The following is a 17,211-nucleotide window of genomic DNA, read 5'->3' as shown; positions in this document are numbered from 1 at the left end:
CCATACTGTAGTCTTAATTTACTCAGTAATAAGAAGGAATAGAATATGTGTTTTTTTTTTTTTAACAAGCTTTGATTCACTTTTATTTTTCTTGTATAAAACTATGTGGTAGCCACAGCTGGAGCCTGGGTCCTCTGCACGGAGACTCTGGTGTGGGTCTTTACAAGATGGTCAGTGAATTCCTGATAGGGAGACTTGGTGAACACAGTCTCTTTCCAGAGATCAGGGGTGAGATAGCTGTGGGTCTTGGAGATCGCATCAAAAGTAGCCTTGGCAAAGTTCCCCAGGTGGCAGTGTGGCCCCTGGCCGAAGTGTAGCAGTCGTCAATACCAGCCATCATCAGTAGCTTCTTGGGCACAGGGGCTGAGACAAAGCCAGTGCCTCTGGGGGCAGGGATGAGACGCACCAGCACAGAACCACAGCGACCAGTCACCTTGCCTGGGACAGTGTGGGGCTTGCGGATCTTGTTCCCCCAGTAGCCTTGTGGCACGGGGACGATGGAAAGCTTGGCCAGGATAACGGCCCCACGGATGGCAGTGGCTGCCTCCTTGGAGCACTTGACGCCCAGCCCCACGTGTCCGTTGTCATCTCCGATGGCAACAAATGCCTTGAACCTGGTCCACGGGCCGGCACCGTCTGCTTTTGCACGGGCATGATTTTCAAGACCTCCTCCGTGGGGGATGATGCCCCCAAGAAGAAGTCAGTGATCCCAGATTCCTTGATGGGCAGAGAAAACAGACAGCTCTCCTCCAGGGCCTGATCTTCATGTCCTTGACCAGGCGGCCCAGCCCGGTGACGGGGATCCACTGCTTGTCCTCCGGAGCTCCGCGGCCCCCGCCCGGCCCCGACCACGGCCACGCCCGCGGCCTCGGATGCTGCTGCCGAAGCCTCCGCGGCCTCCCATTCCGGGGCCCCCCCGGGCCCTCCCAGTACCCGGGCGTCATCCACCGTTTGGTGTTCTCTCGGAGAAGCAGCCAAACACACTATCACATCAAATAAAAACGGTCAGATAATTTTTAAGTTACATGATATTTGTGCTCTAAACACTTACCCTTAAGTGTCTTGGTAGGTAGGCATCCAAATAGAATAATAGATGAAAAATTAAATAAAAGTAGGAATACTTTAAGTACATTTTTTTTAACTGTCTAGAGTGCAATGAGTATTACAGCTGTTTCTCACTACTGGAGACGTCTGGCATTAATGTAAAATTATGCAGAAGTTTCCACCTATTTTATGCATAGACTTCTGATTCTTTTGCTGACTTGAATACTGTTGAAAATGTTATTGAAAAAAATACTGGCTTCTTTCTTTTAATTTTTATTTTAATTCTAGTGTAGTTAACATACATTGTGATATTAGTTTCAGGTGTACAATATAGTGATTCACCAATTCCATATATTACTCAGTGCTCATCATGGTAAGTGTACTCTTAGTATCCCTCATCTAATTTACCCACCTCCCCTCTGGTAGCCATCTGTTTATTCTCTATAGTTAAGAATCTGGTGTTTTTTTTTTTTTTTTTTTTGGTTTGTCTCTTTTTTCCCCCCTTTGTTCATTTGTTTTGTTTCTTAATTCCCTCATATGAGTGAAATCATATGGTATTTGTCTTTCTCTGGCTTGTTTCACTTAGCATTATACACTCTAGATCTATCCATGTTGTTGCAAGTGACAAGATTTCAGTCTTTTTATGGCTGAACAGTATTCCATTGTGTGTACATATATACCACATCTTCTTTATCCTTTCATCCATTGATGAACACCTAGGCTGCTTCCATAATTTGGTTCTTGTAAATAATTCTGCAATAATCATAGAGGGGGTATATATTCTTTTGTATTAGTGTTTTCATATTCTTTGTGCAAATAGTAGTGCAATTACTGGATTATATGGTAGTCCTATTTCTAATTTTTTGAGAAATCTCCACAATGTTTTCCATGGTGGTTGTACCAGTTTGCATTGTAAAGTTAGGTTGTTTGAGCTCTTTCTTGTTTCTTAATATAGGTGTTTAGTATGCATTTCCTTCTTAGCACTGCTTTTGCTGCATCCTTGAAGTTTTGGCATTTTGTAGTTCCATTTTCATTTGTCTCAAGATATTTTTAAGTTTCTCTTTCGATTTCTTCTGTGACCCATTAGTTGTTTGGTAACATTTTGTTTAGTCTGCACATGTTTTTGAATTTCCTTCTTGTAAGTGATTTCTAGTTTCAGACTCTCACGGCTAGAAATGACACTTGATGTGATTTAAGTATTCTCAAATTTATTAAGACCTGTTTTGTGGTCTAACATATGATCTGTCCTAGAGAATAGTCATGTGCTCATGAGGAGAATCTATTCTGTTGCTTTTGAATGAGATATTCTATATATGTCAAGTCCATCTGATCTAATGTGTCATTTAAAGCATGTGTTTCTTTATTGATTTTCTGTCCCGATGATTTATCCATTGATAAAAGTAGGGTATTGAAGTCCCTTACTATTATTGTACTGCTATTTATCCTTTTAGATCTGTTAATATTTGCTTTATATATTTAGGTATTCCTATATTGGGTACATAAATATTTATAAATGTTATGTGTTTGTTGGATTGACTGGTTTATCATTATATAACGACCTTCTTTGTCTCTTATTGTAGTCTTTGTTTTACAGTCTATTTTGTCTGATATGAGTATGACTATTCCCAGCTTTCTTTTTGGTTTCCATTTGTATAGAGCATCTTTTTTCTATTCACTTTCAGTCTGTGCATCTTTAAAGCTGAAGTGAGTAGGCAGCATATACTTGGGTCTTGTTTTTTTAATCCATTCATCTACTCTGTGTCTTTTGATTGGATAATTTAGTCCATTTACATTTAAAGTAACTATTGACAGGTATAGACTTCTTATTGTCATATTGTTAATTGTTTACTGTCTTGTAATTCCATTCCTTTATTCTTCTCTTGCTTTCTTCCTTTGTGATTTGATACTTTTCTTTAGTGGTATGTTTAAATTCCTTTCTCTTTCTTTTGTGTATCTACTATAAATTTTTGTTTTGTGGTTACCATGAGGCTTATATAAAACTTCTTAGAGTTATAATAGTCTATTTTAAGCTGATAACAGCTTAAGTTCAGATGCATTCTAAAGGTCTACATTTTACTCCACCTACACATGCTATGCTTTTGATGTCAAATTGTATATCTTTTTATATTGTGTATCATTTAACAAGTTATTGTATAGTTATTTTTACTACTTTTGTCTTTTAACCTTCGCACTAGATTTATGCAACTCACTCACCTCTGTTACAACATTGTATTGCTCTGAATTTGACTATATTCCTACTGTTTCCAGTAAGATTTACATTTTCATATATTTTCCTATTACTAACTAAGGACCTTTCACTTCAGCTTAAAGAAGTTCCTTTTGCATTTCTTGTAGGCTTGGTCTATTAAACTCTTTTCAATTTTCTTATCTGGAAAACTCTTTATCTCTTCTTCAGTTCTGAAGGACAACTTCACTCGGTAAAGTATTATTGGTTGGCAGGGTGTTTTTTCCTTCTTTCAGCATGTTGAATATATCAAGTCAGTCTTTTCTGGCTTGCAAAGTTTCTCCTGAAAAATCTGACAGTCTTATGGGGGTTCCCTTGAACACAATAAGTCATTTTCCTTTTGCTGCTTTTAAGATTCTTTTTCTGTGTTTAACTTTTGACAATTTAATTTTAACATGTCTCAGGGTGGGTTTCTTGGGATTCCTCTTATTTGAAGTCTCATATTCCTTCATCTAGATGTCTATTTTCTTCTCCATTTAGGAAAGTTTTCAAAAAGCTTTCATTCAAAACTCTTTCTGCCCCTTTCTCCCTCTCCTTCTTCTGGGAACCACACAATGGAAATATTGGTCCACTTGGTGTTGTCCCATAAGCGCCTTAAATTATGTTCCTTTTCTTTTTTTCCTTTCTGCAACTTTGGATAAATTCTACTACCATGTCTTCAAGTTCACTTACCCTTGCTTCTACTTCATCTTGTCTTCTGTTGAATCCCTCTTTTGAATTTTCACTTCAGTTATTGTATTTTTCAGCTCTGATTTTTGTTGGCATTTTCTTATATTTTTCTCTTTTTTGAAATTCTTACTTTGTGTGTGCATTGTTCTCTTGACCTCAGTGAACATCTTTATGATTGTTATTTTGATTCTTTATTAGGTAAATCACTTATCTCCACTTCATTAAGGTGTTTTTTCTGGAGTTTTATCTTAGTCTTTCATTTGGCACATATTCCTCTGTTTCTTCATTTCCTTAACTCTCTGTGTTGGTTTCTGTGCATTAGATAAAACAGCCACTTCTCCTAGTCTTCAAAGAGTGGCCTTGTATAGAAGATAAAACTCATCATTAAACCCTACCCTAGCTCTTGGTTGTCTTTCAAACCTACGTTGTTGTCCAGTCAGCTTTCTTCACTCTTTGTGGCCCCTGGTAGTTGAGAGTATGCTAAGACCTGTCAATGTCCCAATGGGGAGGATCTCAATCATCACCGATGTGAGCTGATTGGAAGCTGGACCCTCAGGCCGCAGCTTTTAAAGTATGCAAACATACCTCTTCTGTGGGATGACTAGGAGATAGTGTTTCTGTATGCACAAGAACTATTTCTTGTTTTCTCCCATCCTGTTGAACCTATGAACACAAGCGATTGTGACCACCAGAGCCAGTCTGTCAAAGTATGTGTACTCTGGGTGGCAGCCATAAAATCTGGGATTCTAGATGCATGCACAAGCTCTTTTCAGCCTGGGGTGAGGCAGAAAGAGAGAACAAAGGTGGCATCTGCTGACCTCCCCATCCTTTGGAGAGGCCCTACATATGTGTTACATTAGAAGCCTGATCCTCAGGCCACAGCTTCTAAGATTTGCAAATAGGTCTTTTTCATAGAAAGATTCAGTTTTTCAGCCTCCCGCCTCTGCACTGTGTCCTGGGAGAATAGGTACAGTGAGTCTGTGTGAACCCATTAAGAACTCTTTTGAAAGGAAGGTACAGATTATTTCCACCATTCTAGAAAGTTCTCTTTCATTTGACCTTAATCAGGTAGCTTCCCTCCATTCCCAGGCAACCACTTTCTCATTTCTATCATTACAGATTAGTTTTGCCTGTTCTAGAACTTGATATAAGTGCATACAGTATGCACTTTTGTAACTTCTTTTGTTTAATGATTTTTATTGATGTGTTACATATATCAATAGTTGTTTTTTATTGATGGATTATATTTTACTATCTTAATGTACTGTTAATGATAATTTATTAACTTGCTGATGGAGATTTGAGTTGTTTTCAGTTTTTTCACTATTGTGACTCAAGCTGCTATGAACATTCTTACACAGCCTTTTTATGGAGATCTTTTCACTTCTGTAACTACCTAAAAGTAGAATTGCTACACCATAGGATATATATATGTTTAATTTTGTAAAAACCTACCAGTTTTCTCCAATGTGTTACATGTTCACCAGCAATGCATAAGAACTTTATTTGCTCCACATATCCATTAACACTTGATTTCAGTCATTCTAGTGAGTGGTAGTGGAATCCATTGTGGTTTAAATTTGTATTTCCCTGATAATTTAAAGATGTCCAACACTTTTTGTATGCTTCTTGACCAGCTAAATATCTTCCTTTGTGAAATGTCTAATTCTTTTGCCAAGCTTTAAAAATTAGGGTTTTTAAATTGCTGATTTATATTCATGTGTCATGCAGTTTGTATTTATGCATTATGGACAGAAGCCTTTTTGTTAGCTACCTCCCACTGACTTCTGATTAATTTGATCTGAAGAGCTGTGGTTTTACTTTTGTTAGCAGGCATATCATATACCTTTACAATTAGCCATGCCACTGTGCAAACTTAAATATCCAGAGTGATGATGAATGTGCACATTTCCTGCTGTGCCTTTCAAAGATTCTATTCTTTTATTTACCTGTAGAGGCACATTATTTAACTACATCTTGACATGATTTCCTTAATTCATATTTCTAAGCACATCATTCCTTAGGTTTTAACTGACCTTTGCAAGAAGCCCCTAAAATTTGTTCTTAAACCGTGTTATAGATCTTCAAAATTTATTGTTCAAAAATAAGCCTTCAGTAAGATTTATAGAAAAGGTCAGGGAATGCATTTTTAAAATTTTAAAAAATTTTTTATTTATTTGAGAGAGACCGAGATAATGAGAGACAGCATGAGTGGGAAGGAGAGGGAGAAACAGGCTCCTTGCAAAACAGGGAGCCTGACACAGGGCTCAATCCCAGAACCCTGGGATCATGACCTGAGCCAAAGGCAGACGCTTAACTGACTGAGCTACCCAGGTATCCCTGGGGAATACATTTTTTAAAAAAGGAAAAAATACTGGAGGAATAAAAGGGTTTACATTCTCAATGTAACAATATATGTCTGCTTAGGGTTTTAAACTTAGATTAAAACAATTATTACTTGATTGGGAGAAAGTTTATTTGGTGTTTTTTTTAATTTTTAAAAAATATTTTATTTATTTATTCAAGAGAGATATATACAGAGAGGCAGAGACACAGGCAGAGGGAGAAGCAAGCCCCATATAGGGAGCCCAATGTGGGACTCAATCCTGGGACTCCAGGATCACGCCCTGAGCCAAAGGCAGAAACTTAACTGATGAGCCACCCAGACATCCCTTTGGTGTTTTAAATAATAACATCAGGAATGCCTTAGTGGCTCAATGGTTGAGCGTCTGCCTTTGGCTCAGGGCATGATCCCGGAATCCCAGGATCGAGTCCCATATCGGGCTTCCTGCATGGAGCCTGCTTCTCCCTCTGCTGATGTCTTTGCCTCTCTCTCTGAATCTCGTGAATAAATAAATAAATAAATATTTAATAAATAAATAAATAATAACATCAAAATATATCCAGTGATACATTATTAAACGGAGTTTATTATTAAACTCATTATTAAACCTTTGGAGTAAACTCTTGAAATGTCTGTTTATATCCTAAGCTGCAGTTCATTTTTTGCATGTCTACTGACACAGAATCCTAGTCCTGGTAGGGACATCAGACTATCTTCCTTCTTTTTAATAAATCTCTTTCCAAACCATTGCATACCATTGGATCTACATTCTATTTTTTTCTTCTAATAGTCAGGAGAAAAGATTGGTGTTTTAAATTCTCATTCAAATGCCCAAGATCCCTCTTTGCTGGGTTCCTTCTTATCAGCTCGGTTGCTATTACCACATAACACAGCCAATTCCTGTGTTGTTCTAATTAGAGAAGGTAAATAGCTCTCATTCATTCCTATACATATTTAAACATATTGCAAAATATTCATCCAGGTATTTGGTAGAATATACCTTTAGATATTTTTTAGGTTGAATTAGGTGAAATTCTTGTTTTCCCCAAATTGAAAAAAATGCATATTCTTAACTTTATTCATGGGTCTTTGATTCTAGTTCTTTAGTCAGTCCCACTTTATACTTGGTAAGTCACGAAAAAGAAAAAGAAAGAATATAATTGGAATCACTTTGGGAATGAGTGAGCATAAAGATGACAGCTGTAGAGGGTGAGACAGAGAAAAGCACACAGAGTGACAGAAAGGCATGCATGTGGAGACACACCAGGAGATGGAGAGGTACACAGAGGTGGAGCAAGGCAAAGAGCAACAGAACAAAAGTTATACATGCTCCTAGGTAGGCCTCAGTCTAAATATATTGCTGTAGGTACTTTAAGGAATATGGGCATATGAAACACATTTAAGAAATTGCTTTCCTTCTGACCTCTCTCCTTCAAGAAGTGTTAAGTCATCTGTTAGGCACTATTTGTTTCTTTGTTAGAGAAGTAGTTCTTAAAGAATCAACAACTACAAAATTCTTTATGAAGTCAGAAGGTAATGCTAGCGCAATAATCTAGAAGACAAAATCTGTTCCAGTTACCAGTTTACTGCTTCTTAGCTCCATGTTCATCCTTCAGTATGTGTTCTGCAATAGTAGACACATGGCTTTAATCTCCTTTATGAGCATGATGCTAGGCTTTCTCAGTAGAGGGCGCTGGAGGGGCAGGAGGGAAGGAAAAGACAGGCTTGCTGTTTTGGCTGCTGACTGGTTTATGAGTGGTGTGGGACATTGGATGGAGTTCTGCCCCAACCACAGATTGTCTTGATCTCACAGCCTTAGCAGGTGAGAAACATCTCCCAGCCCTGTGGACTAGAAACCTGCACCCCGAAGGACTCATGCTTGCCTTAGGGCCCGAAGGCATTCTGCCAACATCTGCTCCCCCAGGCAGATCCCCTGCAACTTAGAGGGTTTCCACGGAGTGGCTAACCCCCCTGCAGGACCCCCACTACCTGTGCACATCCTTGCCATTGGTTGCTGACTGGCTGCACCAGCTTGCACTCTGGAGGGCTGCCTCCTGCTTGCCCAAGGATTGCAGAGCAGCTCTGGCCTGGGTAAACCAACAAATTCTTTTGTCATGGGTGGGCTGAGTTCTCCAAGGTCTGAATCCCAGCCTTGGGGAGGCCAAGGGCCCCTTTCTGACTTTGTCTTTCCTTGGGCACTCTCCCTTAGCTCAGGGTATCAACTTTCTTTATATCCTATGGGCACTCATTGGACTTTAATAGTTCTTTATATTAAACTTACCCTGTCCAATCCCCTGTGTCAAGGAGTGGCAATATTGATATTTTAGCAAGAAAGAGGTGCTTTTCCACTGACAGACTAGCAGAGAGGAATTATAGAATGAAGTAGCAATAAGTGAGCCAGTTTTTTCATTTACAGCCTTTTTCTTACATAATTTTGACTTCAGGGTTTGGAAATCTGACATTTTTGTGTCATGAGCTAGACTGTCAAATCCACACCAAGAGAAATTCTTACTCTCCCATGTAGCCCAAGACTTGGGATGGGGCAACAGAAATCTGAATTAGGCCCCCACTGAAAAGGTCAGCTGCGATTTTAGGTTAGTGCAAATATCATGGCTGGACTTCAAATTAATGAAGTGCGATAGGTTGACTCCTTTTGAGGAAAAGTAGTGCAACTGAGCCTGAATATGTACTTAGCTTGTTCAATTTTAAGCAGATCTAGGTGACAGTGAGCAGGGGAAAAAAATAACCTATATCATAACTGTGGGGATTATACAAAAATAGTGGGGACCATATTAACTCATAATGATGTAGTTAATGAGTCAGCATGACAGGGCTTTGAATACTGGGATTGTTATTACATAAATTCATGGTAGTCTTTCTGTGATGATAGTAAAAGCTGTACAAATGATTGGTATCAGTGGCTCTCAAATGGTGAAGTGTACCAGGATAACCCAGGGAACTTATATAGATGCAGATTCCAGCCTCCTTGGTGGTGTCTCAGTAATGGACATTTCTTTTTTTTTTTTTTTAAGATTTTATTTATTTATTCATGAGAGACACAGAGAGAGGCAGAGACACAGGCAGAGGGAGAAGCAGGCTCCATGTAGGGAGCCTGATGTGGGACTTGATCCCGGGATTCCAGGATCATGCCCTGAGCTAAAGGCAGATGCCTAACCGCTGAGCCACCCAGGCGTCCCTGGACATTTCTCTTAAAAAATTTACTTATTTGAGGGAGAAAGAGAGTGCATGTGCACACACAAGTGGGAGAAGGGGCAAAGAGAGAGAGGGAATCCCAAGCAGACTCCTAGCTGAGTGGGGAGCTTTATTTCATGACCCATGAGATCATGACCTGAAATCATGAGTCAGATGGTTAACTGACTGAGCCATTCAGGCACCCCAGTAACGAGCATTTTTAACAAGCACTCTTGTGGCTCTGATGCATATATTTTTTAAGAGACCATGATTAAGTGTCTGAATGAGCTTCCACAAGAAAAATGAAATTTTATTTAGAAATAAGAGTATGAAAACTGTTCATGTGTTCCTTTCTGATTTTAAAATGGTCTTTATCATTTTATCCCATGCTTCATCCCAGAGTTAAGGCAACAATGAAAACTTTGTCCCTAATATACTATTTCTGTGTAGGACAGCCCCTTCGTATTTGTCTGATCATTTTACACTTTGCTGGAAATGGAGAAATTCTTCCAGGCTGAAGTTCTTCCTTTTTCTTGCCAGTAATAAGGTGAATAAGATTCCTGCTCTTCTAAAGGAAAAAAAAAAAATTCCAACCAAATAGAATAAAGCCAATAATGTGGAAAATATAAAGACAAAAAATATTTGGAACCATATAAGAATAAAAAACCTACATTTTCCTAGTACCCCGGGGGGGGGGGGGAACAGTATCTTGTAAAAGACACTTAAAATATAAACTTAAGATAGCACTCATACTAGGAACAACTGTGTTTTAACTTTTACACTTAGAAGTGATTGAAGATCAGGTATTAACATGAATAAAAGAAAAACTGGGGTGTACCAGGCTGGTTTCTCTTTTGTATGCCTCACAGGCCCTCACTCCTCACTCCAAAAGATAACTTGTGATAATCTTACGGGTTACATGCTTGCTAATCTTCAAGTACGAAAACCAGTTGGGCAAAACAAAACCTAAAATGTTCCTCTGGACAGAGGAAAAAATGTTTGGTTTCAACAGTGTCTCTTGGAAAAACTCAGACACTTGCACTATGGAACCTTCTGGCATTCTTTGGGGTTAGGCAGCCACCACAAGAAACCAAACAGCAGGAGAAAGCCTGGAATCAACCAGCATGTAGCAACATGCCCAGAACTTTTCAAGTGGCCCAGTAAGTTGGAGGCTTTCCAATTTTGTTGCAGGACCTCGTCCTTTCTTAGAAGGTCCCAAAATTTGGACTATTGCAAGGCCATCCCACGCCTACCACTTCTGATGACACATGGCATTTTGGAAATGATTGCATCACAGGAACAATTATTGACTGCGAACAAACAGCTTTGAAGTCTTGATGATGTCCTAGGCATGTCCTGTTCTTTCAGGCGCTTGTGTCATGGCAAGCAGCAGTATCTGCTACTCTGAGGGTCACTTACTTTGATGTGTATAAATTAGAAAAGTGATTGAAGAAGACTTGGAAAGTGCGTCCAAATTCTTCTGAAGAATCATTTTGGAGAATGTTGGGAATGTGGGCAGCTTCAGAATCCCCCTGAGGAATTTCACTGAGAGCAGCTGAAGACATTTACTGGCTGGCTCCCACTTGTTCTGCTGCAAGGAACCACCCAGTATTAGCAAGACACAGTTAATTACCACCTGGAGGTGAGCTGGGGCTCCTGTGTTGGTCTAAGACTGAGGAAATGTCAGATGCATTGTTTCTCTCTACCTCAAAATGACTACATGGTGTGGCTGCTTAGTGTTGCCACTGGTTCCACTGAGTCCCTGGAAAGTGGGACCTCTGGATGTAAGAGAGAAGCTTTTGGCAACATTCCCGGGAAACAGAGGTGTTGTCTTTCCATACCGATGGGAGTCAGCATAAAACCTCCAAAAAGGAAAGCAACAGCTTTGGTTGATTGCTCACAAGAAACATCTAGATGGCCTGTTGCTTCTAAGCTCATCAAAAGACATGTGTATCGGGGACCAAAACTAATTTTGAAGTTCTTAACCAGAAGATACAGTCCATTAAGTAATTAAAATATACTAGGGGAGAAAAGGGCATGTGGTCTTTCATACAAGTTTTATTCCCTACTTCTCTATATTACTCGCAGTACAAATTAGCAGAGGTGGCCACCAGCCATGGGTCAAGCACATGTGAAAACAACAAAAATCTAAACCAAAGCCTAGGATGCACCACCTGCTCTAAGTATTAGGTTGTTGCCATCTTTGGCATCCATCAGCATAGCCTGGTCCCTGACCTCCTTCCACCTCCTGGTCTGTTTAAATAGACTCACAACTTGGGTTCTAGAGTACCTTCCAAAAAGTCATTATTGTGAAGCAAAATCTTAGTCTTCAGATGCACTGTGCAAACTTGAGACTGATAGTGCAAAATTAGTCTTCAGCTATTAAGAAGGCTGTTTTTAATGGTGGTTGACAGGCTTAGCAATTTAGGAAAACTTTTTTAAAAGTTTATCTCTGACAATAGGCTACAGTTAGCCCAAACCCCATGTAGAAGGGCAGCATGAATTCAGTTTTGAATCGGTCTGTTTTCTGACTTCTCTGGTATAAAGATTGGAGAGCTGTTGTTCTTCTTAGTAAAATTTAGCTCTATCTCCTCACCACAGTGCTAATGCCATGAAGCGCTAGGAAATGATGGGCTAGCCAGGTTGCGCTAGACCTTCTTCCTGGGGAAGATGTAGCATTCCTGTTGGTTGCAGAAGTAAAGTGGTGAGGACTGGCAGCAGTGGAAACTGGAGATTCCCCATTATCAGTTTTAACACAAGTGTAGAAGGTCTGCTCATGTTTGTAAAAATATGACAGACAAGCCAAGGGTTTAAGAAAAAACGTCTCCACGCTCAGTGTGACTATCTTTGGAATTCTTCATTTCATTAGGGTTTTCACAAAATAACAAAGCTCAAACACAATTGTCTACATCCACCACAAAACAGAATCAAGTGGTTAGCACACAAACATAATGATTTTTTCATTTTAAAAAAATATAAATAACAACAATGTTCAAGGTTTTACAGTTTTCTTCTGTGTGTGTGTGTGTGTGTGTGTGTGTGTGTGTGTGTGTTTAAGGCTTTATGTTGCAGACCCTTTATTAGTATTTGTATCTGTCGTCAGGACACACTGCCCACAAGCAAGGAAGGCCACTGTGGATACATTCCTGAGGGTGACACACACTCATCTATGTTGCCTCAGCTTGTTAAAAACTAAACAATCAATCAGACGCCTTCCAATCAGTCCTCACAGTTTCATTAATTTTCCTTCTACTAGAAAGTGAGACTAGAAAGGGGTTAAGTTTCCAGCAGCATTCAAGCTCTCAGATCAACCATGTAGGGTGAGAAGGAAAAAAACTGGCTCTTTCCCGGGTAGAATTTTTTTCCTTTTCTCCAGAAAAACCCCAATAGCCCATAGAGTTTAAATGGTGGTTTGTACTGAAATAGCTTTCAGATTAAATAATGTTGAAAGAGAAAGGGTGATCTTTTGGTTGGGTCTTTTAGAAGAGGTTAAAGTGGAGAGGTTAATGTTGGGAAAACACCACTTAAAGTACACCTCCCAGCAGGAGCCATCTCACTCTCAAGGTCTGGGGGCAGAGCCAAAGCCCCTGCCTTGGGAATGAAATCTGAGGGGAGACTCTCCAGCAGACACTTGACTTGTTCCTGCCCTAGCTTGATCTTGTCGTCCAGCTTTCGCTGCTCAATGAGGAGTGTTGACTTCATTTTCACAAAATGCTGGTAGTCCTGGAGTTGTTCCTCTGAAAGGTAATTGGCCAGGATGTCTAACACCACACGTTCCCTTCGGTCTAGGTTCTCCTTGAGCTCCCGGGCATCCTCGTGCTGTCCAGCCAGGACCTTCTTCTTCTCATTTAGAGAGCTCTGCTAGGGCAAAACAAACAGATCAGCAAAGGGCAAGAGGAAGGAAGGAAACTGTCTGCAAAGACACCTTTTACAAGACGGTGAAATCTCCAAGTTTCTGTTTCAATTGTCACATTAGAGTAAGGAGACTGACTTCTTTGAAAATCAGTTTTTTACCCTTCTGTTCATGTATATATAGTTCTCTAACTCGTCATACAGCAGCTTTAAGAGAGATTATAATAAATTGGCTGGAGTAAAAACTTGACTTTAGGCTTCTAGATTTAAAAAAGGACAAGTGAAAATATCAGAAAGGGAGACAGAACGTAAAGACTGCTAACTCTGGGAAACGAACTAGGGGTGATAGAAGGGGAGGAGGGTGGGGGGTGGGAGTGAATGGGTGACGGGCACTGGGGGTTATTCTGTATGTTAGTAAATTGAACACCAATAAAAAATAAATTAAAAAATAAAAAAAATAATAAAAAAAAAAGGACTAGTGATACCATTTACATGAAGTCCTAGAAGTTACATGTGCCTGTATGAGTAGACAAAAGCATACAGATACAAAGTAGAATGGTGGTTGACAGGAGCTGGGGGGAAGGGGCTAATGGAGTTGTTTAATGGGTATAAAGTTTCAGTTTTGCAAAAAGAAAAAGTTACAGAGATCAGCTGCACAACAATATGAATATACTTAACACTACTGAACACTTTAAAATGGCTAAGATGGCAAATTTTAGGTTATGTGTAGTTTACCATGATAAAAAAAAACCCAAGGGGGTAAAAAATGGCCCATCTTTAAGTTGCCTTGAGTATTTACAAGTATTTACATTTTTTTTTTTTTTTTACAAGTATTTACATTTATAGCAGTTCTCAAAGTGTGGACCAGGGGCAGAAGCATTTCCCGGGAACATGTTAGAAATGCAAATTTTTAGGCCTTGTTCCACTTACTGAATCCAAAGCTTGGGGCCCAGAAAACTGTGGTTTAGTAAACCTTCTAGGTAATTCTTCTGCAGCTGAAGTTTGAGAACCTCTGCCCTGATCCACAGATAACAATGGGAATGTCCTATTTCCCATATCTAAAGAAATCTGTTTTCAGTGTTTTTCAGGCCTCTGAATCTAACATGAGAGAAATTCTATTTAACAATGGGCAATTGCATATTCTGAGCATTTTTTATACAAACCCAATGGTAAGGTAGCATGTTATCTTTAGGACTAATTTACTTTAAAATGATCTTTGACATGGCTCTAAAAAACAAAAAAGATTTATTTGACAGAGCAAGAAAGCACAACAAGCAGGGGGAACAGCAGAGGGAAAGGGAGAAGCAGGCTCTCTGCTAAGCAGGGAGCCCGATGCGGGGCTCGGTTCCAGGATCCCGGGATCATGACCTGAGCTGAAGGCAGATGCTTAACCCACCGAGCCACCCAGGCACCCCTTTAACATGGTTTTTTATGCAACATGTTGACTTATAATGAATGTCATTAATTTTTTTTTTCATTTTATATTTAATCATTTAGACTTTTAAGGCCAAAGTGATTGAGAAATATTAAAGTGAAAATCAATCAAGGTATGTCTTTAATTTTATTTCAATACAAATTGGATATGTAGGCTTATGAAAGGCTGACAGACATGTCTTTGCCTTAATTCCCTTGAACTAGCCTGTCAGATCTTATATAATACAGGGAAAAAAGTACAAAGTTATAGGTTTATCTTACAAATATCTCTATTTTCATGGCTTCCTTTCCCTAATGAGAAAAACACACCTGGCTGGCTCAGTCAGTGGAGCACGCAACTCTTGCTCTCAGGGTTGCGAATTAGAGCCCTGTTCTGCAGGGTGTAGAGACTGCTTAAAAAAAAAAAAAAAAAAAAAAACTTTTCAAAAAATATTTTATTTATCTATTCATGAAAGACACAGAGAGAGGGGGCGGGGGAGAGAGGCAGAGACACAGGCAGAGGGAGAAGCAGGCTCCATGTAGGGAGCCCGATGTGGGACTCGATCCCGGGACCCCGGGGTCACGCCCTGGGCCAAAGGCAGGCGCCAAACCACTGAGCCTCCCAGGGATTTCCCGCCCCCCCCCCAAAAAAAAAAAATCTTAAAAAAAAAAAACACAACAAACCCTTAGGGTACTTGGATGGCTCAATCAGTTAAGCATCCAACTCTTGATTTTGGCTCAGGTCGTAACCTCAGGATCATGAGACTGAGTTCTGTGTAGGGCTCCACGCTGGTGCACGAAGCCTGCTCGAGATTCTCTCTCTCTCTCCCCCCCGACCCCCCCATGCACTCTCTTTTTCAAAAAAACAGACAACAAAAAACAACCCTTAGGGACACATGCACCCCAACATTTATAGTAGCATTATCTACAATAGCCAAATTATGGAAGCAGCCCGTGTCCATCAATAGATGAATATATAAAGATGTGGGGTGTGTGTGTGTATATATATATGTGTGTGTGTGTGTGTGTGTATACATACATATATATACACACACACTACATCTGTATCCATTCATCTACACACACACACACCATGGAATATTACTTATCCATAAAAAAGAAGGAAATCTTGCCATTTGCAATGACACGGATGGAGAATATTATGCTACGTGAATTAAGTCAGAGAAAGCCAAATACCATATGATTTTACTCATATGTGGAATTTAAGAAACAAGCACAAGGAGAAAAAAGAGAAAGAGGCAAACCAAAAAACAGACTCTGAACTATAAGAACAAACTGATGGTTGGGGGGATAGGTGATATGGACGATGGGGACTAAGGACTACACTTGTCGTGATGAGCATGTGTGATGTATGGAAGTGCTGAATCACTAGCTTGTACACCTGAAACTAGCATTACATTGTATGTTAACAAACTGGAATCTGAGTAAAAACTTAAACCTTTAGGGAGGGACTGAATCTGAACGAAGATACCTTTCAAATTACTGTAGAGAAGTTAAAAGTTAAAACCTCTTCCTCGGAATGCCTGAGTGGCTCAGCAGTTGAGCGTTTGCCTTCAGCCCAGGGTGTGATCCTGGGGTCCCGGCATCAAGTCCCACATCGGGCTCCCTGCATGGAGCCTGCTTCTCCCTCTGCCTGTGTCTCTGCCTCTCTCTCTCTCTGTCTCTCATGAATAAATAAATACAATCTTTATAACAAAACAAAAAACCTCTTCCTCTTTAAAAGATATGAAATATTTTATACATTGGAAATGTATAGAGAATTGATGAGCACTGGGTATTATACTAAATGTCAGCAAATTGAATTTAAATAAAAATATATGGAGAATAGTATAGTGCCTGTGTACCCATGTTAACTGCGCCAATTCTTAACAGGAGCATTTATCATATTTTCTTCAGATTAAAAACAAAAATTAGAGACTGAGTTGAAACCTTATATATACTCCCCCGACACCACCCTAGTGATCTTTATGCTACATTTGGCATTTGTTGAACTACTTATTCGTCCTTTCTTCTTTTCTGTTTATACTTTCAGTTTCTTAATGATGACTAATCATTATCAAAACTAATATGGATGTATCTTGCATGTGAGCAAGCACATATCCACATTCAAGAGTGTATATGTGTACGTTTAAATGTTGAGCTGAATTTAGTTCTGGAACAACTCCTCTTCCCCTAACTAAAACTGGTGTAGTGTTCCTTCTCTCACGTACCTGTGGCATCCATGCCAGTGGCCAAACAGGAAACCTGAAGTTAGCTTCTGCTCTCCCCTTCCCTTCATCTAGCACGCCTTGCTAATTTAAGCTCATTCTCTCACTCCCTATTCTCTAGCTCCATGACAGCTGCCATTTTTTAAAGCATTTTTTAAAATTTTTATTTATTTATGATAGTCACAGAGAGAGAGAGAGAGAGAGAGAGAGACAGGCAGAGGGAG

The 17,211-nt window shown here is 39.6% G+C and overlaps 1 protein-coding gene and 1 pseudogene across 10 annotated transcripts in view; both read right to left on the bottom strand.

Moving 5' to 3' along the window:
* Nucleotides 1-75: 75 nt before the first annotated feature.
* Nucleotides 76-11,059, bottom strand: LOC144303938 (small ribosomal subunit protein uS5 pseudogene; annotated as a pseudogene).
* Nucleotides 11,060-12,332: 1,273 nt separating this feature from the next.
* The window catches only part of SHROOM3 (shroom family member 3), a 325,226-nt gene continuing 320,347 nt past the window's right edge, over nucleotides 12,333-17,211 (bottom strand). For all 10 annotated transcript variants that reach the window (XM_077882553.1, XM_077882555.1, XM_077882554.1 and 7 more), the window contains one exon: nucleotides 12,333-13,352. In XM_077882553.1, coding sequence (XP_077738679.1) covers nucleotides 12,984-13,352 — 369 coding nt within the window. In that variant the 3' untranslated portion in view covers nucleotides 12,333-12,983. The remainder of the gene's footprint in view (nucleotides 13,353-17,211) is intronic.

This window comes from Canis aureus, chromosome 33 (genome assembly GCF_053574225.1).
Source record: "Canis aureus isolate CA01 chromosome 33, VMU_Caureus_v.1.0, whole genome shotgun sequence".
Lineage (NCBI taxonomy): Eukaryota > Metazoa > Chordata > Mammalia > Carnivora > Canidae > Canis > Canis aureus.
Note: the sequence above shows the minus strand (reverse complement) of the source record. Positions and strands in the feature narration are given on the sequence as shown.